The 23,331-nt window shown below is 39.1% G+C and overlaps 1 protein-coding gene across 1 annotated transcript in view; it reads left to right on the forward strand.

The window, feature by feature from the left end:
• PPEF1 (protein phosphatase with EF-hand domain 1) overlaps positions 1-23,331 on the forward strand; it is a 75,601-nt gene that overhangs the window by 36,379 nt on the left and 15,891 nt on the right. The window contains exons 6-11 of the mRNA XM_055338313.1: positions 113-279; positions 3,100-3,136; positions 4,058-4,207; positions 7,931-8,080; positions 15,528-15,713; positions 17,085-17,227. Coding sequence (XP_055194288.1) covers positions 113-279; positions 3,100-3,136; positions 4,058-4,207; positions 7,931-8,080; positions 15,528-15,713; positions 17,085-17,227 — 833 coding nt within the window. The remainder of the gene's footprint in view (positions 1-112; positions 280-3,099; positions 3,137-4,057; positions 4,208-7,930; positions 8,081-15,527; positions 15,714-17,084; positions 17,228-23,331) is intronic.

Consider the following 23,331-nt stretch of genomic DNA (forward strand, 5'->3'; position numbering starts at 1 on the left):
GAACTGACTGAGCCTCTTTTCTCCATATTTGCAGGGACATTGAGTACAAAGCCTTACTTTTAAAAGTACATTCTTTTAACTGCTTGTTTTTCCCCCTCTCCTCCTTCTGCAGAATGGTCTCCCCTCAGGGAGCAACACATATATTTTTAATGGTGATTTTGTAGATCGAGGAAAACATTCCATAGAGATCCTAATGATCCTGTTTGTGAGTTTTCTTGTCTACCCCAATGACCTGCACTTGAACAGAGGGAACCATGAAGATTTTATGATGAATCTGAGGTAACCTTGGCCTTTAGATTTCCTCTTTTTGTTTCTCATACTGAAAAATACTGCTATGTTTAATTCCTAGCAGAGAGTTAGAGGTGAGTGTAGAGAAGTGGGGATGAGGAGAATCTCAAAGGGTGTTTCAAGTCTTACCTCTGTTTACCAACTCAGTCTTCTTCCTATCTTTTCTTCCAGTTCTTTCCTTATTTCTCCCTTCTATTATGTTCTTTCTCTTCCTCCCATGCCTCTCATCACAGGCTAAATTGTCTCCTGGGTGGATGTGTTAGGCCAGCTTTGGGGGTGTGGTAGGTTTTATGAGCAGGCTCAGATGAGATCATTCTGTTGCTACTCTTTTGGCTTGCCTCAGATGTTGTCTCAGAAACTAGTACTGTGTTTTTCACTGATGTGTGTATTTTTTACGACATAGTGATTGCTTCTGGCATAGTTGTTCATAAACATATTTGAGAACAGCTGTAACATAGCATTTCAACTATCTGACTCACTGGAGATTTGAGGAATAAAGATTGGTTAAATGGTTTCCCAAATTTTGCTGAAAGGCACAGTCAGTGATAAATGTTCCCCTTGCCCTTCTTTCTTCTTCTTTCACCCCTCCTTTACCAGTTTGCTCTAGGGCAGTAGAAGGCATGACGTGTCTCATGCTTTTGGTTCTAGGTTTTTGGGTGCCTTGATAAAGCTCAGCAACTGATTAGTTTTGTCTTTGGGGCAGTTTCACCCCACCCCCGGCATGAGTATAGACATTCAGTTCTAATTTTCAGGTATAGAAGCAGATGCTAAGACTATGATAAAAAAAATTCCAGACTGTTATCAGATGTCCCTTATATATAATATATAACTTAATACTTTTATTTTGGCATGCCACTTATCCTTTCATTTATTTAATTAGCCAATCATATTTATCTAATGTCTGTAATAGTTAATGAAGGAGACATGGCCCCTGCCCTCACAGAGTTTACATCTAGCAGGAAAGACTTATGTTGAACAGTGTTATGAGCTTATAAAGTGAGGACCTAACTTGTCTGGGGGGTAATAGAAGGTTCTCTCATAGAACTATGGTATTAGCCTGAGACCTGAGGATGAATTAGGCAATTCAGAGAGGGCCATGGTGGTGGGTGAGAAATGGTATTCTACAGTGAGGGAACAACTTATGCAGAGCCTGAGACAAGACTTTTTATATATGAAAGAATTTTAGGAGGGTAGAAGCACAGACTGAGGTACAGGTTGGTCCCTAATAGGGCTGGAGACATAAGAAATGGTCGGATCGTGCAAAGCAATTTGGACTTTTTTCTAAGGACATCAAAAATAATCATAGAAGAATATCATAAAATTTGTGCTTTAAAATGCAGCAGGAAGGAATATTTGAATGTGGGAGGCCAATTAGGAGGTAAAGAGATAGATGATGGATTCTCGCCTAGATCAAGGTGGTACAGGGATGGAGATCCAAAGAAGTAGACAGATTCAAGAGGAATTTAGGCAATGATGGCTTAAAGCTTAGTAATGTGATATGAGGGACTTGAAAGAGGACAGAATCAAAGATAACCTCTAGGTTCCTGGCTTGAATTTGGGAGTACATTGGCATTGCTCACTGATATTGGGAACATGATAAGAGGAAAAGGTTGGGATGAGAGAATGGTAAAGTTCATTTTGAGGTAAGGTGATTTGAAGTGCTTATGAGTAGGTAGTTGAGTGTATGTGTCCACAGTGTGGCCTGCAGCATTGTCCTGCAATATTGGCACATAGATAGTACCCAAAGCCCTAGGCAAGGATGAGGTTGCCAAGAGAGAAAGGGAGGGGAGAAGAGGGCCTAGGACAGAATCTGAAGGAATGCCACCCTTCAAGGCTAGGCAGAGAAAACTTGCAAAGGCGATTTAGAATACCCAGAAAGATACAAGGAAAACCAAGAGGGTTTATTGTCACAGAATCCAAGAGAAGAAAAGTTTTCCAGAAGGATGATGTAGTCAACCGTATTTAGTGCTTCAGAGAGGGCAAGAAAGATGAAGACTGCAAGGTGCCCATTGGATTTAACAACATAGACACCTCTGGTGAGCGCAGGACTGAATTAATCTCAGAAAACATAACATTACATTGTAGAAGCCTGACGTGATGTGATTTGCATGGAAACCTGGAATGAGTATGCTATATTCTGACTTCCCCATATTGGGCCTTAAGAATATGTGTTATTACCCTAAGGCAAGGAAAAGTAATAAAAAAATTTTCCATCGTTAAAGCTCCCTTAGTGATTGCTATTCAGGCATGAAAATTTCTGGCTCTTTCTATTAAAATCTTGAACACTATTAAATGAACTCTATCAGGGAGAGTATAAAGGGCCAACTTGTTGTCTTCTAGGCTTTTCTTTGTCTCTATTCAGTCTCTTCCCCCATCACCCCTTCCCGCGCCTTCATTCATTTACTGTAAGATTTAGGATGTCTGAGAAATTCTATCTACATGAAAAGCATTCTCCCACACAGCTTCCCCCAGCTGCCACAGCACACTTCTCTGAGTACTTGCAGCATCCACACATCCTATACCTAGCACATATTTCTTAAGTTGCCTTGTAATTGTTTCATGAAAATTTATCTTCTTTCTCCAACTATACTATAAGCTCCTTCCGAGTAGGGATGATGTCATTGGCTGTTTTTGTTCTTTTCCATCATGCCTAGCAAAGAGTTAGGTAAGTAATAGTTTCAACTAAACTCTAGTTTCTTGAGTTCTTGATACTTGTGATAGTGAAATGTCAATGGGTCCTCTTTTGGCGTGACTCACGTTAAGTAGAAGTTACCAGCATTTAACTAGTTTAAATAAAATTGTTTTTTTCAGGTATGGCTTCACAAAAGAAATTTTGCACAAATACAAGGTAAGATTCATACTTTTTTTCTTAACGCATTCTTTTTGCTGTTTATGCTAGAACTACAAAAAAAGAGCCTTCAGGAAGAGTGATGGGTAAACTAGTCAGACTCCTTACACGTAAAATAAAAGCACAGCAGGAAGCCCTGGCTGTGATAGAGGCCTAATTTTCCTCCTGGACTAAACCAAGCCTTTTCATTGTGACTTTTGTGTAAGTTTTAGCACAGATAAAACATATTCTATTGTTTTAAAGGTACCCAGGATTTGTTTTATGGTAAGACATACAAATACAGAAATGACCATGGTAAAGGAAGAGATTTTTACTCACTGTGCCTTAGCACAGCACATCACACCGTGGGCCGTGGGAAGCACCAGGATTGGTCAGAAGGCAGAAGGAAAGAGGGGAAAATGTGGGCAAGAGCCTTTGTTTTGGTTTCTGTGGAGGCAGTGTAAGTAGGTTTAGGATTGGCTAGTTTGAACAATTTCAGGAGCTCTCTGGGACATAAGGGCTGTCATTAGTTGTCTGGGTACCTGGCTGTGGGGTGATTAAGGCGGGGGAATGGTGGCCTGGCATGCCAAAGCCCGATAAAGGAGGTGGTTGGGAGTGTGGGCTCTGGATTGGTTCGTTTGCATGTGAAAGGCACTCTCATCTGCATATGAAAGGCAAATCATCTATAATTTTTAGGAATTAGCTAGCCCTGGGAGGAACAATCTCTCCTCCAGGGTCTGCAAGGCACCAAAATGTCAAAGTATTGAAAATATAGAATAAACAAACAGATAGACAAACATAGAATAAAAGAACAGCATTAATTCATGCTGATGGGTTAGTGACTCCATGCTGACTTCCTTTGTGTGGCATGAAAATTGTCGCTTTTTGTGACAAACTTGAATTTACCAGAAAAACAAAACTTACTCAAGTTCTTACTTACAGATACATGGAAAAAAAATCTTACAAATCTTGGAAGATGTCTATACCTGGCTCCCAATTGGTACAATCATTGACAATGAAATCCTGGTCATCCATGGTGGTATATCAGAGTCCACAGACTTGAACTTACTCCACCGTATAGAAAGAAACAAAGTAAGAGGCGATGTTTACATAAATCTTGTCTCAGAATTTTATGAGGGGATATGGCCCTCTTTTTTTTTTTAAGATTTTATTTATTTATTCATGAGAGACACACAGAGAGGCAGAGACTTAGGCAGAGGGAGAAGCAGACTCTATGCAGGGAGCCCAATGCAGAGTCTTGATCCCAGGACCCCGGGGATCATGACCTGAGCCAAAGGTAGACACTCAACCGCTGAGCCACCCAGGCATCCCTATCCCTCTTTCATTCATTATTTTGTATTCATTTGCATTTAGTTGTAACTGCAAAAGTTAGTACACATTTTAAGAAAACCTATGATTGCAAGATAAAGAACTGAATGGATAACCTCTAAATATGGAAAATAGACTTTTCACGATGAAAGTGGAAAATGAGGAAATGTTGGCATTTCATATAGTTTCTAAAAGTGAAAGATGCTGATTTTTAAAAACTAAAATTTCTAATTAATATTGCAGTAAAATATCCATAACATAAAATTTATCACTTTAACCGTTTTTAAGTGTACAGTTCAGTGGCATTAAGTGCATTCACACTGTCATGCAGCCACCCCCACTATCCACCTCCAGAACTTTTCATCTTTGGGAAGAAACTCTACCCATTAAGCAACAACTCTCCACTCTCCCCTCTCCCTAGCCCCTGCTGACCACCATTCTACTTTCTGTCTCTGAATTTGACAACTTTGGGTGCCTCATATAGATGGAATCGTATAGCAATTTATTTCTGGATTGATATGTCTTCTCTTATACTCCAATGGCTCAGGGTATTTTGAGGGGGAAATAGTTTAAACTGAGAATCATATTGAGTACAACAGAAGCAGAGCAAGAACCTGTACAGAATGGCTCAGGAAAGAGGCTGTGTGTGGCCTATAAAGCTCCCACACTTAGTAAAGGGCTCCTTTGGCTGGGCCTTGCAGAGTGACTGGAATTATCTTTCATCCTGTACCAGAGCCCAGCCAAAGCCCCCAGACCGGGGGCATAGGAGATCCCATGTGAGCACAAAGACCAATAGCAGCTCTGGAACCAGATGATCACATACAGCCCTAGTGAGAAACCTGAACCCTTACCCCTCAAGACTGATAGTCCAACCAATCTCAGCAAGTAGAGTTTAGAGCTGGAAATCATTTTGATACAGACAGAAATGTGACTCCTTTTCACCTCATGTTTGGAGCCCTTATATCTTTACATATGAAAGATGGTATTATTGCTAACTTTTCCTCCTTTTAATATCAGCTTAAATGTACCCTTCCTCTGGAAAGCCTTCCATGACCTCCAGACTAGATCAGGTCCCCTTCTATATGCTCTCAAGCTCCTTGTACAGGTCCTACGTAACAGTTACCAGCATTGAGTAAAGAATTGGGGTACTGTTTACTATCCTCCCCTGCTTCTCTAATTCACTGCTTTAACTCCAGCATCTAAGATGTAGTAAATACTTCATCAGTGTTGGTTGGATACCTCCTAAGAGATTTAAGACCAAAGCAGGGAAGACCTAAGACAAAACTGGATAGAAACTTCTTTACAAGCCCTTTCCCGATTCTGTGGTAATTTTACATATCTCCTCCCCAACCTCACCCAACCATGACCATCTCTCCTGGCTTGCACCTGTTGTCCTGGTGTATTTATTAATAGTGCCTCCCTTTACTCTCAGAAGTGCTCCTATTGCAATAAATTTTAAGGTCACCCTACCTTTAAGGCAGGGTGCTATGGCACCTTTTTCATGATATCAGCAAATAGTCAAGCCAGTAAAACATTTTGATCAACACAAGATAGTCAGTGTTAACATAACAAGTGGATGTGATTCTAGCCAAGAGCAAGGGAACATGATGTTTTTGTCAGTCAAATATTGGCAAGCACATGGCAGGAACACTACACTCTACCATCACCCACCCTGTGACAACAGCGCTAATCAGCCATGACAGCCACTACCAATTGATCAGATTGAAAACTTTCCTTTTCTGAAGTGAGCCGGAGCACCCAGCCCTCTCTAGAGCTTTTTGAGATATTAAGAGCATGTCTTGGAGTGCCTGGGTGGCTCAGTCAGGTAAGCGTCTGACTCTTGGTCTCAGCCCAGGTCTTGATCTGTGTCCTGAGTTCAAGCCCTGTGTTGGGTTCCATGCTGGGCATGGAGCCTACTCAAAAAAAAAAAAAAAAAGTTCATGTCTCCAGAATGTTCATCACTATCTCTGTGGAGACCAAAAGGTGAGAGCCACCTTGACCTAGTAAACTCCACGAGGCTCTGTCATTGGACAGACACAGCCAGCTTTACTTTCTACTTCTGCCACTTCCTGGCTGGGTGACTGGGCAAGGTACTAAAGTTTTCTAAGCCTCAGTTTCTGCACCTGTGCATGAAAGCTAAAAATACCCACCATAATGAATTGTTAGGAGGTTTAAATATAATTACCTGGGTGGAGAAAACAGCAGAGAGTAAGCTCAGAACATGGAGCTCTCTCCTCCAACTCTTTCCTCTTTCCTGATACTTGGAACTAAAGTTTGAATTTTATTTTATTTTTAAAGCTTTTATTTATTTATTCATGAGAGACACACAGAGAGAGGTAGAGACACAGGCAGAGGGAGAAGCAGGTTCCCTGCAGGGAGCCTGAATCGAGACTCTGAGTATCACACCCCAAGCCGAAGGTAGGCACTCAACCAGTGAGTCACCCAGGCATCCCTGAAGTTTGAATTTTAGTCACTAAGACACCCCCTGGGGAGAAGTTTTGGGCCAGGAATTTTCCCAGGAAACCTCAAATTTCACCCCCTTTTGGGATCATCGTTCCACCTACTCAGAAGCCTGGTTTTAAAGATAGAAATTTGACTTGTGTACTTTCTGTGTCTTCTCTCCCTCCCAGAGTGAAGTTAAATTGGTAGCACATATTTGTTGTATTAAATATAATTGAACTGTAGCAAAGGTTTAATCCTTTGGAACTCTACCAAATGAAAAATAAAAGTAAATTTTCGAGGTGTTTAGGTGGCTCAGTTGGTTGGGTGTCTGCCTTCAGCTTGGGTCACAATCCCAGAGTCCCAGGGGCTCCCTACTCAGCAGGGAGTCTGCTCCTCCCTCTCCCTCTGCCCTCCTCCCTGCTTGCACTTGCTCTCTCAAGTAAGTAAGTAAGTAAATAAATAGAATAGAAGAAGATTTTCAAAAGAAAAAAAAAGATTTTCAAGTCCAATTTTATAACTTTCCCACTTTCTCCACTTTCCCATCCCTTAGGACCCTCTAAGTGTAGGGATGACCATGCTTCCTGGTTTATACCTGCTGTTATGGTATGATTGTTAATGGGGGCGGGGAGTGGGGTTGGAGGAACCTGATGACGACTTCCTTCTAGTTTCATTAAAGGCATTTTGTTTTGTTTTATTTATTTTAGTTTTTCATTAAAGACATTTTGTAAGGTTGGGGAGTTGTCATTGCAGAGGGAAAGAGAAGGAAGATTCTAGAAGACTAAGACTCTGGTTTAGTATTATTTAAACTCTCCGGCAAGGGATGTGAGAATGGCTGGCTGGCAGGGCTCCTAAGGAGAAAATGGTGCTGTGGTACTTGAGGGGGAAGCTGGGCAAAGTATCCTGATCCCAAGTGGCCTTGAAAAACATGTATTCTTCATCAGGTTGAGGCATGGCTACATGGACAGAGTGGCAAATGGCAGGGAAGTTTCTGCATGCAGCGCATGAAACATAAGAGTTTAGCTACAGCGTGAATTTGTTTTATAGATGAAATCTGTGCTGATGTCACCAATTCCCTTAGATGAAGACCACGATAATGACTTGAAGAAAAATAAGATAAATACAACTATTATACCTCGGGAAGTCAAAACAAATGGATCCCTTTCTGAACAGTTAACAAAGCATGAATGGGAGCAGGTAGGTAATCAGAGTGTTCACCAAAGTGGCAATGAACATGCACCATAGATGATATTGTCCCTTATATACATAAAAAGTGACTTGCTTTTTTAAGCAGATCATACTCTTCTTTCTGAATTCATCACTATACTTTTAAGAGCTCCACTGAGATGTAATCCTTCATTTAAAGCATATAATTCAATGGTTTTGGTATATTCACAGTGTTGTATCACTCCCCATTCCCTCCCCAACCACCCGCTTCCCTAGACTTAGGCAACCACTAAACTACCTTTGGTCTTTACAGATTTCCCTATTCTAGACATGTTATAGAAATGGACTCATTCTGGGCAGCCTGGGTGGCTCAGTGGTTTAGTGCCACCTTCAGCCAGGGTGTGATCCTGGAGTCCCAGGATCGAGTCCCACATCGGGCTCCCTGCATGGAGCCTGCTTCTCCCTCTGCCTGTGTCTCTGCCTCTCTCTCTCTCTCTTTCTCTCTGTGTGTCTCTCATGAATAAATAAATAAAATCTTTTTAAAAAAAAAAGAAAGAAAAGAAATGGACCCATACCATATGTGATCTTTTGTATCTGGCTTCTTTTCCTCAGCCCAATGTTGAGGTTCATCCATGTCGTGGGATGTATCAGAACTTTGTTTCTTTTTATTGCTAAATAATATTCTATTGTTTGGGTATACCACATTTTGTTTGTTCATTTATCAGTGGGTAGACATTTGAGTTGTTTCTGCTTCTTTGCTATTATGAATGATGTTGCCATAAACATTCACATACAAGTTTTTCTGTGGACATATGTTCTCATTTCTCTTTGGTATATACCTAGGAGTGGAATTGCTTGGTTGTAAGATATTCTAAGCTGAACATTTTGAGAAACTTCCAAACTGTTTTCCCAAGTGGCTACACATTTTACATTTCTATTACCAATGTATGAAGGTTACAGTTTCTTCACATCCTCACTAAGAAATTGTCTCTCCTTTTGATTATGGCTATCCTGGTGGGTGTGAGGTGGAATCTCATTATGGTTTTGATTTGTTGTGGTTTTGGCATTTCTCTAATGATTAATGATGTTGAGCATCTTTTCATGTGCTAATTGGCCATCTGTATGTCTTTGGAGAAATATCTATTCAGATCCTTTGCTCATTTTAAAAACTGAGTTGATTATCTTTTTATTATTGCATTGTAAGAGTTCTTCATATATTCTAGATATAAATTCCTTATCAGATATATTATTTGCAGATACATTCTTTCGTATTCTGTGGGCTATCTTTTCCCTCTCTTGATGGTATTATTTGCAGCACAAAAGTTTTTAATTTTGATGAAATCTAATATCTATTTTTTTTCTTTTCTGCTTGTGCTTTTGGTGTTGTGTCTAAAAGTCATTGCCTAGGGATGCCTGGGTGGCTCAGCGGTTGAGCATTTGCCTTTGGCTCAGGGCCTGATTCCAGGTCCGGGGATAGAGTCCCCACATTGGGGCTCCCTGTGAGGAGCCTGCTCCTCCCTCTGTCTCTGCCTCTTTCTGTGTGTCTCTCATGAATACATGAATAAAATCTTAAAAAAAAAAAAGTCATTGCCTAACCCAAAGTCATGAGGATTTATTCCTATATTTTCTTCTAAGAATTTTATAGATTAAGCAGTTATATTTGGGTAATCCATTTTGAGTTAATTTTTGTGTATGGTGGGAGGTAGGGGTCTAGCTTTATTCTTTTACATGTGGATATCCAGTTATCCCAATATCATTTGTTTAAAAGACTATTCTCATTGAATTTTCTTGGCACTTTTATCAAAAATCAACTGACTATAAATATGAAGGTTTATTTCTAGACTTTTTTAAAAGATTTTATTTATTTGTCAGAAAGAGAGAGAGCACAAGTAGGGGGAGTGGAAGAGGGAAAAGTAGGCTCCCAGCTGAGCTAATGCTTCCCAACTGGTCCTATGAAGCCAGTCTTATGCTAATACCAAAGATATCACAAAAAAAAAAAAAAATACAGAACAGGGGATCCCTGGGTGGCTAAACAGTTAGGTGCCTGCCTTCCGCCCAGGGCGTGATCCTCTTCTGTTTTTTGGAGAAGTTTGTGAGGATTAATAATTTTTATTCGTATGTTTGATAGAATTCATCAGTGAAATGATCTGAGTCTGGGCTTTTCTTTGTAGGAATTTTAAAAATCACTAATTCAATCTTTTTTCTTGCTATAGTTTTATTTAGATTTTTTATTTCTTCTTGAGTAGTTTGTATCTCGGTAGTCCTGATAGTTTCTCTTCCTTGGAATTTGTTCATTTCATCTAATTTATCTAATTTGTTATACCTACAGTTGCCATATATATATAATATGTATATATATTGCGTGTATATGTATATATATATATTTAAATATATAAAAAGTCAGTAGTGCAGTCTAATCTTTCATTCCTAATTTTAGTAATTTGAGTCTCTTTTTTTCTTAGTCTCATTAAGGTTTGTCAATTTTATTGATCATTTCAAAGAACCGATTTTTGGTTTTATTGACTTCCTTTATTATTTTCTGTTCTCTCCTTCATTTACTTCTGCTCAAATTTTTATTATTTCCTTCTTTCTGCTTGCTTTAGATTTAGTTTGCTCTTCTTTTTCTAGTTTCCTAAGGTGAAAGGTAATGTCATTGATTTGAGATCTCTTGCCTTTTATAAGGAGGCTATACATTTCCCTGTAACTACTACTATAGCTCATCCTGTAAGTTTTGCTGTTGTGCTTTCATTTCCATTCATCTCAAAGTATTTTCTAGTTTCCCTTGTGGTTTCTTCTTCAACCCATATATTATTTAGCAGCATGTTATTTAATTTCTGCATATTTGTGAATTTCTCATATTTCTTTCTTGCATTGATTTCTGCTTAAATTCAATTTTGGTTGGAGAACACACTTTATATGATTTAAATCCCTTTAAAACATAGTGAGGCTCTTTTAAATGGGCAGTGTATGGTCTATCTTGGAGAATGCTCCATGTGCTCTTAAGAAGAAAATGTATTCCATTCCAGCTGAATGGAATGTTTTATATATACATACATATGTGTATATATATATTTACACACGCACATACACACACACATATATCTCTGTCTTTGAATATATTTATAATAGTTGCTTTGAAATCTTTGTCTGCTAAGTCAACATCTAATCCCCTCAAAGGCAATTTTTATTGCCTGCTTGTTTTTCCTGTGTATTTTTTTCTTTGCATGTCTTGTAACATTTTTGTTGAAAGCTGGGCATTTTAAGTAATATACTGTTGTTAGCCTTCAATTGCTAGCTGATTGTGCTATTGTTCTTAACAATGCCCTAGGGCTCACAAATAGCTCCCGATCTGATCCCATTAAAGTCTAAAGTCAGTCTCTTCTGCAGGGGCAGGGTATGACAATCTTTGAGGCTTATTCTGGCCCTAGGAGGGCTCTGCTCATCTGCCTCTTTCCCTGATTTTGTGAAACTTTCATCCAGTCTACTTGAGCTAATAGTATCATAGAACCATCAGCTTTCTTCTAATTGCTTACTTCCAAGAAGCCTCTTGGTGATTTCTTGACTCTGTACTCATACCTTGGCTGCTGAAAATGTTGACTAAAATGTGATTTCTGTTGTAAAATATCCTCTAATCATTGAGGAGAAAGACAGAGAGAGGTGGGGGGGGGATAGAGAGGGAAGGAGAAGGGGCAGTAAGAGAGAAATAGAATTCATCAATGGCTTGTGCATCTAAAGTATTTAAAAATTAAGAAGGTACAAGAGACAACCTATAGCAAGTAGGAAAGGATGCCTCCTTAAATTCTGACATCCAAACTCCAAAGACCAAAGGTTAGAACAAGCACTGCTAGGGTTATGGTGAATAAAAAGGATGATGCCAAAGAGATTGGAGTTGCACAAAAAGAAAATTCTGGCCACTGGAAGCCTAGATAAGTTAGAATTCTGGAGAGATGGAGCCTTAAGAAGTGGGAGGAGGAGACTGGCAGTCATTATTCTGTACTAGAACTTCTCACCACCCAACAATAGAGATGAGGCATCTTGCAGACTCCGTGCACATGACTGGAGCTGACACAGGTAAAATGGACCAGAATTTCATTCCCAATATTTTAGTAATTTCAGTTGTATCCTTAATTTTCTTCTCTCAGTTGCCGGTACTAAGTGGGTATGCATACTTTAGTTAGTTAGAGTTGAAATTTCCAGATAACACCAGATTTCATACTTTATTTCTCAATATCTATGAGCTATGTTATAATAAAGGTCGTAGGCTCTTTATTTGTCCCATACTCACAGAAGTGCATCATTCTTGGCCTAGTGCTATAATTTAAGTTTTATTTTATCACTGAGATGTGGGGGATATATGTACTCATAGCTAAGTCACTATATAGAGACAAGGGTGATACCCTTCTTTTAGGACAGACTTGCAACAGGAAGACCAGAGAGGTTTAAAAAATAATTTGAATAATTTATTTCCTGAGTGACTCCCTTCTCTTAATTCATTCATTTAACAAGTATTTATTGAACATCTGCTATGTGTCAGTCACTATTCTAGACTTTTGAGAATGCCAGTGACTAAAGATCTATTACCTCATGAAGCTTACATTCTAGGGGGAGGAGTTAAATAGTATAACAATAAGCAAGTAAATTATATAATATGTTAAGTGGAGAGTTCTATGGAAAAAAATTAAAACTAGAACAAGGTTATGAGTATCAGGAGAACTGGAGGTAGAGGACAGAGTTGTAATTTTAAATAGGGTAGTCAGCCTCATTGTGCAGGCTCCCAAGAGGGCAATGGCTTGTTTGTAGTCACTTGGCTAGTCACTGAGTGATAGAGCAGGATGTGATGCCTGGTATGACTTTAATGTCCATGCTCCTTTACTGAAGGGAAAGATGGCTTCAGAGTGATAGGGGGTCTCAAGAAGGAAATGAACTGCTCTAGTTTCTCCTCATCCAGTGAGGCAATGGGCAAACAAGGAGTAGGCCTCTAAAGCAATTTAAGTATTACTGGAAGGTTTGGGTTAAGCACAGCTTTTAAAACAACTTGTTCAAAAGCTGGAAGGAAGACACATGACTAAGGGAAAATACAAAGGAATAGTGAATCTATAGGATTAGTGTCTTAAAAGAGAAGCATTTAGATACACCTTTCAGAGCTATTAACTCTCCCACAAAGCATACTTTTGGGAACTGGATTATTTAGAGTTGCAGACAAGCACAGGGCACTTCTGCTGGATTTATTTTAGATTTGGAAGGTTTAAACGCTGAGACACAAACAGATTTTTGTTCACCAGGTCATGTAAAAACTGTCATTCAGTAAAACTTTTCCAATTTTTGATTAGAACATTTTCAGGAAGGAATATTATAAATAACTATTCTTTCATGCACTTACCACTCACAAGGCCCTTGCTTTTCAGAGGAGAGGACATTGTTGGAAGGAAAGAAACTGTCTTTGCTGAGGAATCTGTTTCAACAACAAATCTATATTATAGCCACAGTCTGGGTAAACCTAGTCAAGTGACTGAATTCTAGACAGAAAGAAGAAATGCAAATTCATGGAATGGATAATTCTGAAGACATTCATTTCTATAAGACTCATACCCCCTTTGACTTTGAATCATAGAAAAATGAATGTTAGATATATCTTTCTTATTTCATTGATGAGCCAACTTAAGCGCAAATAGGTTAAATGATTTGCCCAACATGATACAGGTGACACTTGAAGAACTAACTCCTTGGTCAGTGCTTATTCTAGTCCAAGAGTCCATTATATATACATTTAATTTATATAAGTTTCAACTATATGTATATGGTAAAAAGAAAAGTATGTAAAAATTTATTTCCATAGAAGTTATTTATCCCATTATACATTATCACATATATAAAATATTAACACATCCATATTATTGTATAGGATTGTATATACAAAATCACGTATAGTGTACATTAAGGGTAATTTTGGCTATAAACGACTTGCATCTCATGTGAGAATTTAAAACTTAATCCCCTCCTTATACAACACAATTCCTTGTGTTTCTGCCTTCATTATACTAAAGGTCAAATCACATGAATTCATAGTGTAAGAGCCAGATATGACAATGCAAATGTTGGTTTTGTCATAAACACCAACAAGATAAATGGGCTTCATTGTATTTGTTTGTAGGGTAGGATTGTGCCTATGTTGGAATTCAGTGGGGGAGAAAGGAGAACCCTGGTCTGAATCTTCTTTGGGTGGTTTTCACTCTCACTGCAATCAATCATCAAAAACTCTGCAGGTGTCTGGTTTGTGCCTGATGGAGTGTTGCCATAAGTTCGGACCAGGTGCTAAACATTACAGAGTTCTCCTACCAGTTCTGTTCTTCTCTCCACCTCGCTGTCTTCTTCCTCACTTATTTCTAACTCCCCTTCAATACCAAACCTATAAATGAGTGCATTGTCCAGTTTACTGGGACAACCATTTCTGGTCCTCTTGTTAAGTCCCGACTTGGACCTGCTTGAATAACTGCAGAACTTAAAATGTATGATCCGTCAAGCCTGCAGAACAAAAACATGGAAAATACAGACTGTGAAAATCATAGTCTGTTAGAATTTTGAGATATTTTACAAGTCATCTGGCCCAAACCCCTGATTTTAAAGATCTGGAAACTGAGACCCAGGTTTTCTTGAGGCTGCACAGCTTTAGTGACAAAGCTAGTTTTTCTCACTACTGCTTAAACTCCTATAGGAGTTTAAATAAAGAAACATGATATGTGGATCAGAGTGATGAAAAATATTCTTAGAAACTTGAATCTTCAGTCTTGGGCATCATGTAGCCTGCATTTACCTCTTTCAGCCCCTAAATCCAAGATACTTATGGATACAGGAGGACACATTTTGGAAACCAGTCAGTGGCTAAATGTATTGCTGAAGCTGAGAATGTTCTTATCAATGGGACAAAAAGGGAAGGAGATGACTTAGGAAATATTCTTGGACGAATGCTTGTCTATATTTGTGGTGGGAAAAGTCTTCCTCATGCCATCTGCTCCAAGAGGACAAAAACCAGGGCCAAAGCCACAGCTGGGAGACCTACCTTATCTCTTTGAACATATTACAAACCTCTAATGTGTGTCCCTTGTGGGGAGTTGCTTTCTCCTTAGAACATGACAATGAAGTTCTTTTAAGAGAAAACACCTTGGCAGATTCAGCAATTGTGAACTGATCATGACGAGATTTTTAAAGACAGACAAAGGCAAGGGCTTATTCTTCATGATTACAAAGTACCGCTATACTGGTTATTGAGGATGAGGCAGAGAGGGACTGTGGTGGCTGTGGGCATGACAATTATTGTGGAAAAAATTCATGGAGGAGATGAGTCTGAAACAAGTTTGAAGGAGGAACAAGAAATAGACTCTGGGATAACTTGGGTTAATATTTCTGGCAAATAAGTTGGAATCTAGAAAGACAGACTCTCACTTGTAAATAGTGGCCTAATCTGGTCTGTTGTTCAAAGGTTATCGATATTCTATGGAGTGATCCCAGAGGCAAAAGAGGCTGTTACCCAAACACAAGTCGAGGAGGGGGCTGCTACTTTGGACCTGATATTACCTCCAAGGTTCTTAATAAATACCAGTTGAAGATGCTCATTAGGTCTCATGAATGTAAGCCTGAAGGGTATGAAATCTGCCATGATGGGAAGGTAAGCTAACATTGTTGGTGACATCATCACACACATCCTGGCCCCAAGCAGTCTTTCTTCACAGGATGTGTCTGACCCAAGGTCCATGGGAAGGTGTCTTCCCCAGGACCAAAACAGAAGGCGGTGCTTTGGTAGACAGAGTTCAGGCAGGTTGTTTGAAGGGGCCTCCCTGTACCTCACCCTAAGAGATGTTTGGCTTGTTTCTCTGATCTTCCCTAATCCCAGAGAGAAATTCTGACATGTTGCTCTAAGTACACCCACAGACAGCCTTCCTTCTGTATGAATCGAAAGGCAACTCTCCAGCACAGTGTGGTTAGGAATGTACTTGCTCTCACAGAGCACCAAAGGCAGCGGCGAATCCGGTTCGCTTTGACCTTTTGTGCTTTCCCTGTACAGGGCAGAGCCACACAACACACCTCCCTTCCACTCACGAGTGGGTGAGCTCTAGCGAGTCCCTGCCGTGGTCAGTTCAGCTGCAGCCACTAGAATGGAGTGTGTTGTGCTCCTTCAGTGGTGTCTGGTAAGGCTGGAAGAGGGCGGAGGAATGGGTTTCTTGTTCCAAGTTGTCTTGGGATGTCCCTTTTCTACCAGAGAAGAGCAATAAATAAAACAGAATACCAAATTTGTGGCATCTCTTTCTATTTCAAGACTTTTGCTTTTCTTAACTCCATTAGTTCATTTTCAGCTCATGCTAATGCTGTGAGATAGTGAAGGCAAGTATTATTTAAGGTTTCTTTGTACTAAGAAAACAGAGAAAATAGCTTGTCTGAAGCAGCAGGCTGATGAGGGCAGAGCTGGGCCCAAGCCAGGTTGTCTGTCAACAAGTGTTACCCTGCCATCTTCTACCATGGCCTCAAGGCTGGTTCCTTCCCAGCAGAGTGGTCCTGGGCCACTCTGTATTCTGGCCACCTTTTTCTGTCCCCTTAAAGGACAGGTTTTGTGCAGGGCCCCAAGCCCTCTACACCAATCAGCTTTAAGCAAAAGAAAAAGGCATACTAGACAAGTTTTATTTTGAACACTCAGATATCACAAGGAAAGAAAACAAAAGCTTTACTCGCTTGGAAAATTAGAATTTGCAAAACCAAGCATTAAGTAGAATTCGGAGATATGGAACTGAAATTGTACACAGGATTGCAAGGCTTTCCACTGTGGGGTTGAGTGGGTACAAGCGAGCATTCCCAGGGACACGGACTTAAAAGCCTTGCTGCTCTCTAATGGAATCACAGAAAATCCTGTCAGACTTGGATAATTTGTATGGATTTGGGACCTTCTTTGATTTTTGCTTTTTTAGTAATTGAGCTATCTCTGCCTTTATTGAAGGACCTTTTGAGAACTAACTACGTGACCCTGGCCCTCTTTTTCTTTAATCAGGTTGTCACTGTATTTTCTGCTTCTAATTATTATGAAGAAGGCAGCAATCGAGGAGCTTACATCAAACTGTGCAGTGGTATGAACCTTCGATTTTTCCAGTACCAAGTAACTAAGGCAACGTGCTTGAGGCCTCTTTACCAAAGGTGTGTATGCTCTAAGAATTCTGAGCGCTGGTACTGGTAGCCAAGTAGAACCAGTCCAGAGTGATTAAGAGTGGCCACAAGAGGGAAGATAACTACTTATTGGTTACTCATGGGTATAAACACAGTAGGGTTAGTTTCAGACACCAAGGGGTGAATGCATTCATATTTGAATCCAAGAGGAGTAATTTTCAATTCATATGTTCTTTAAATGGGTAAAGCCATCAGTGTCCACGGGCAGCCTCTAACTGAATGTAAAGAAATGAAGGTCCCCACATCCACCCAGCCTTCCCTGTCCCCCAAACAGCCCTGTGTGCTCTTGTCTCTTGGTTTCTTTACCTAGAAGTATATGTGACAAGAGTTGAGTGTCTCTCCATGTGATGGCATCCATAGCTTATCTTCCTTTTCTCCATTTAACATGATGTTCTTGAGAAGTTTTCACTATAAAATTAATGTGTTTATTGTGTGTTTCTTTTTTAAAGATTTTATTTATTTGTTCATGAGAGACACAGAGAAAGGCAGAGACATAGGCAGAGGGAGAAGCAGGCTCCCTGAGGGGAGCCTGATGTGGGACTCCAGGACCACAGAATCACAACCTGCGCCTAAAGCAGAGGCTCAACCACCGAGCCACCCAGGTACCCCAAAGTTGACCCAATTTAAAATACGCAATTCACCAATAATATATTTACAGAGTTGTGCAACCATCATCATAATCTAGTTTTTAAACGTTTTTGCGATCCTAAAAGACAACTTGAACCCATTGGCAGTCACTCACCAGTCACCTCCTCCTAGCATACAATACAGTGATTGAACAATTCCAAACATCAATCCTGTGCTCATGACAAGTACATTCCTTAATCGCCATCACCTATTTAATCCATCCCCCCCATCCCTCCCCTCTTGCAACCATCAGTTTGTTCTCTGTAGTTAAGGGTCTATTTCTTGGTTTGCCTCTCCCTCTTTCCTTTGCTCATTTGTTTTGTTCCTTAAATTTCACATAGGAGTGAAATCATAGAGTATTTGTCTTTCTATGACTGACTTACCTCACTTAGCATTGTGCTCTCTAGTTCCATCCATGTCACTGCAAATGGCAAGATTTCATTCTTTTTTAGGACTGGGTAATTGTGCATTGTGTATATATACCACTATTCTTTATCCATTCACTAGTCGGTGGACACTTGTGTTGCTTCTGTATCTTGGCCATTGTAAATAATGCTGCTATAAACTAGGGGTGCTTGTATCCCTTGGAATTAGTGTTCTTGTATTCTTTGGGTAGGTACCTGGTAGTGTGATGGGTGAATTATAAAGTATTTCTATTTTTAACTTTTTGAGGAACTTCCATACTGTTTTCCACAGTGGCTGCTCCAGTTTGCACTCCCAGCAATGGTGCACGAGGGTTCCTTTTTCTCTGCATCTTTGCCAACGCTTATTGTTTCTTGTGTTGTTGATTTTAGCCATTCTGATAGGTGTGAGCTGATATCTCATTGTGGTTTTGATTTGCATTTCCCTGATGATGAGTGATGTTGAACATCATCTGGATGTCTTCTTTGGAGAAATGTCTGTTCTTGTCTTCTGCCCATTTTTTTTTTAAATATTTTATTTATTCATGAGATACACAGAGAGAGGGAGAGAGAGGCAGAGACACAGGCAGAGGGAGAAGCAGGCTCCATGCACCAGGAGCCCGACGTGGGATTCGATCCCGGGTCTCCAGGATCGAGCCCTGGGCCAAAGGCAGGCGCCAAACCGCTGCGCCACCTAGGGATCCCTCTTCTGCCCATTTTTAAATTGGATTATTTGTTTTCTGAGTGTTTAGTTTGATAAGTTCTTTTTTTTAAGATTTTATTTATTTATTCATGAGAGACATGGGGAGGGGGCAGAGACACAGGCCTAGGCAGAAGCAGGCTCCATGTAGGGAACCCGACGTGGGACTCGATCCCGGGACTCCAGGATCATGCCCTGGGCTGAAGGCAGGCACCAAACCATGGAGCCACCCAGGCGTCCCAATAAGTTCTTTATATACTTTGGATACTAACCTTTTGTCAGATAGGTCATTTGCAAATATCTTCTTCTATTCCACAGGCTGCTTTTTAGTTGTGTTAATTGTTTCCTTCACTGTGGAGAAGCTTTTTATTTTGATATAGTCCCAATAGTTTTGCTTTTGTTTCCCTTGCCTTAGAAGACCTATCTAGAAAAAGTTGCTATGGCCAATGCCAGAGAGGTTACTGCCCGTGCTCTTTTCTAGGATTTTTATGGTTTCAGGTCTTATATTTAGGTTTTTATTCCATTTTGAGTTTATTTTTATGTATAATGTAATAAAGTGGTCATTCTTTGCCTGTAGCTGTCTAGTTTTCTCAGCACCATTAGTTGAAGAGACTTTTTCCCATTGCATATTCTTTCCTGCTTTTCAAAGATTAATTAACCATATAATTGTTGATTTATTTCTGGGTTTTCTATTCTGTTCTATTGATCTGTGTCTATTTTTGTGCCAGTGACATATTGTTTGGATCACTACAACTTTGTAAGGTAACTTGAAGTCTGGAATTGTGATAACTCCAGTTTTGTTTTTCTTTTTCAAGATTCTTTTGGCTTGAATAGTTCATATTTTCTTTGACCATTCATCAGATCATCAATGGAAATTTGGGTTATTTCTACTTTTTGGCTATTATAATTAATAATGTTTTGAACATTGGTAGGTAGATTTTCTGCATACATGTTTTCATTTCTCTTGGGTATATAACCTGAAAGTGGAATTATTAGATTGTATGGTAACTCTATATTTAACATTTTGAATAACTTGCAAGATTTTTCCCAAGGATCTGCATGATTTTACATTCCCACCAGCAGTGTATGAGGATTCTAATTTTTCCACATCCTTGCCAACCCTTATTATAATCTTTTTTATTGTAGCCATCTTAGTGAATGTGGGACTCTCAATGTGGTTTTGATTTTCATTTTTCTAATGACCATTGATGTTGAGGACCTTTGTATGTGCTTATTGGACATTTGCATATCTTCTTGGAGAAATATTTATATCAGATCCCTTTTCAATTTTTTTTTAAAGATTTTATTTGTTCGTGAGAGACATAGAGAGAGAGAAGCAGAGATACAAGCAGAGGAGAAGGAGGCTCCATGCAGGGAGCCTGATGTGGAACTCAATCCCGGGACTCCAGGATCATGCCCTGGGCTGAAGGCAGGCACTAAACCACTGAGCCACCCAGGGATTCCCCCCTTTTCAATTTTTAATTGAGTTATTACTCTTTTAATTATGGCTGTGTTAGAATTCTTTATATATCCTATATATACATCGTTTATTAGATAAATGATTTACAAAAAAAAAAAACGATAAATGATTTACAGATAGTATCTCTCATTCTGTGGGGTATCTTTTCCCTTTCTTGATGGTATTATTTGCAGCACAAAAAATTTTAATTTTGATGAAATCCAATCTCTCTCTCTCTCCCTCTCTCTCTTTTGGTCGTGCTCTTGGTGTTGTATCTAAGAAGCCATTACCCAACCCAAAGATATGAGGATTTATTCCTATATTATCTTCTAAGAATTTTATAGATTAAGCACTTACATTTGAATATCCTATCCACTTTGAGTTAATTTTTGTGTATTGTGTGAGGTAGGGCTCTAACTTTATACTTTTACATGTGGCTATCCAGTTTCCCAGCATCATCAGTTAGAAAGACTGTTCTTCTCCCATTTAATTGTCTTGGCACATTTGTCAAAAGTCAATTGCCCATAAAGGTATAGGTTATTTCTGGACTTTAAATTGTATTCCACTGATCTATAGGTCTATCCTAATGCAAGTAACGCAGCATCCTGATTACTATAGCTTTGTAGTAAGTTTTGAAACTAGAAAATATGAGTCGAACTTTGTTCCTATTTTTTAAGACTGTTTCAGTTATTCTGGAACCCTGGCATTTCCATATGAATTTTAGAATCAGTTTGTCAACTCCTACAAAAATGCCAGCTAGGATTTTGAGAGGGATTATTTTAAATCTATAGATGTATTTGGTGGCCACTGACATTTTATTTTTATTGTTAAGGTTTTAATAATTAACTTATTAATTAATTAATTAATTTCTTGGGGAGGGGAGGCAGAGGGGAAGGAGAGAGAGAATCCTAAGGAGACTCCCCACTAAGCGCAAAGCCCAACATGGGCTCGGTCTAACGACCTTGAGATCATGACCCTGAGATCATGACCTGAGCCAAAAACAAGAGTCAGACACTTAACAGATTGACCCACCCAGGTACCCCTGGCTATTGCTATTTTAACAATATTAGGTCTTCGAGTCTGTGAACGTAGAATATTGCTCCATTATTTACAGCTTTAATTCCCTTGAACAAAGTTTTGGTTTTTCAGTGTAAAAATCTTGGATTTCTTTTGTTAAATTCATTTCTAAGCATTTTATTCTTTTTGGTGCTGTAGTAAGTAGAATTGCTTTCTTAATTTACATTTTTGGATTGTTCATTTCTAGGTACAGAAGTACAATTGATTTTTGTATGTTCAATCTTGATTAACTTGTTTACTAGTTCTAATAGTTTTTAGTAGATTCCTTGGGATTTTTATATACAAGATCATATGATTTCTGAATGAAAAATAATTTTGCTTCTTTTCCAATCTGGATGCCTTTAACTTCTTTTTCTTGCTTAATTGCCCTGGCTAGACCCTCTTAGACTAATGTTGACTAGAAGTAGTGAAAACAGATAGCCTTGCTTTGTTCCTGATCTTAAGAGGGATACATCAGTCTTTCACCATTAAGTATATCAGCTTTGTGTTTTATGTAGATGCCTCTCATTAGGTTGAGGAACTTCTCTTCTATATCTAATTTGTTGAATGTTTTTATCATGAAAGAGAGAGTTTGTCAAATGCTTTTTCTGCATCTATTGAGATGATCATGTGGTTTTGGTTCTTTATTAATATGGTGTATTACATTTGTTAATTTCAGATTTTTTTAAAAGATCTTATTTATTTATTCATGAGAGACAGAGAGAGAGAGAGAGAGAGAGAGAGAGAGAGAGAGAGAGAGGCAGAGACATAAGCAGAGGGATAAGCAGGCTCCGTGCAGGGAGCCCGATGCGGGACTCAATCCTGAGACTCTGGAATCATGCTCTGAGCCGAAGGCAGACACTCAACTACTGAGCCACCCAGGTGTCCCTGTTCATTTCAGATATTAAACAAACATTGCGTTCCTGGGATAAATCCCACTTGTACATGATATATGATCCTTTTTATATATTGCTGGATGCGGTTTGCTAGTATTTTGTTGAGGATTTTCCATCTACATTCATTTTTTTTTCAAATTAAAAAAAATTTCAAGGGCAGCCCCAGTGGCGCAGCGATTTAGCGCCGCCTGCAGCCCAGGGCGTGATCCTGGAGACCCGGGATTGAGTCCCACGTCGGGCTCCCTGCATGGAGCCTGCTTCTCCCTCTGCCTGTGTCTCTGCCTCTCTCTCTCTAGCTGTGTCTCTATGAATAAATAAACAAAATCTTTAAAAAAAAATAAAAAATAAAAAAAATTTCAAGTAATCTCTATGCCCAACATGGGGCTCAAACTCATAACCCTGAGATCAAGAGTTGTATAGCTTTACTGACTGAGCCAGCCAAACTCCCTTCCTTCTATATTCATAAGAGATGTTACAGTAATATGTAGTTGTCTTGTGATCTTTGGTTTTGGTATCAGGATAAAATACTGGCTTCATATAATAAGATGGGTAATATGCCCACCTCTTCTATTTTTGTAAGAGTTTGTGAATGATTGATATTGATATTAATTCTTCTTTAAATATTTGGTAGACTTCACTAGTGAAACCATCTCATCCTGAGCTTTTCTTCATGAGAAGTTGTTTGATTACTTATTCCATCTTTTCATCTATTCCAAGTATATTCAAGTTTTCTATTTCTTCTTAGTTTTGATAGTTTGTATCTTTATGGAAATTTGTCCATTTCATCTGGATTATCTAATTTGTTGGTGTACGATTGCTTACAGTATTCCCTTTTAATCTTTTATTTCTGTGAGGTCAGTTGTGATGACCCTCTCTTTCATTCCTGATTTTAGAAATTTGAGTATTCTTTCTTTTTTTCTTGGTCAGTCTAGCTA

The sequence above is a fragment of the Nyctereutes procyonoides genome, unplaced genomic scaffold (genome assembly GCF_905146905.1).
Source record: "Nyctereutes procyonoides isolate TBG_1078 unplaced genomic scaffold, NYPRO_anot_genome, whole genome shotgun sequence".
In the NCBI taxonomy this organism is placed as follows: domain Eukaryota; kingdom Metazoa; phylum Chordata; class Mammalia; order Carnivora; family Canidae; genus Nyctereutes; species Nyctereutes procyonoides.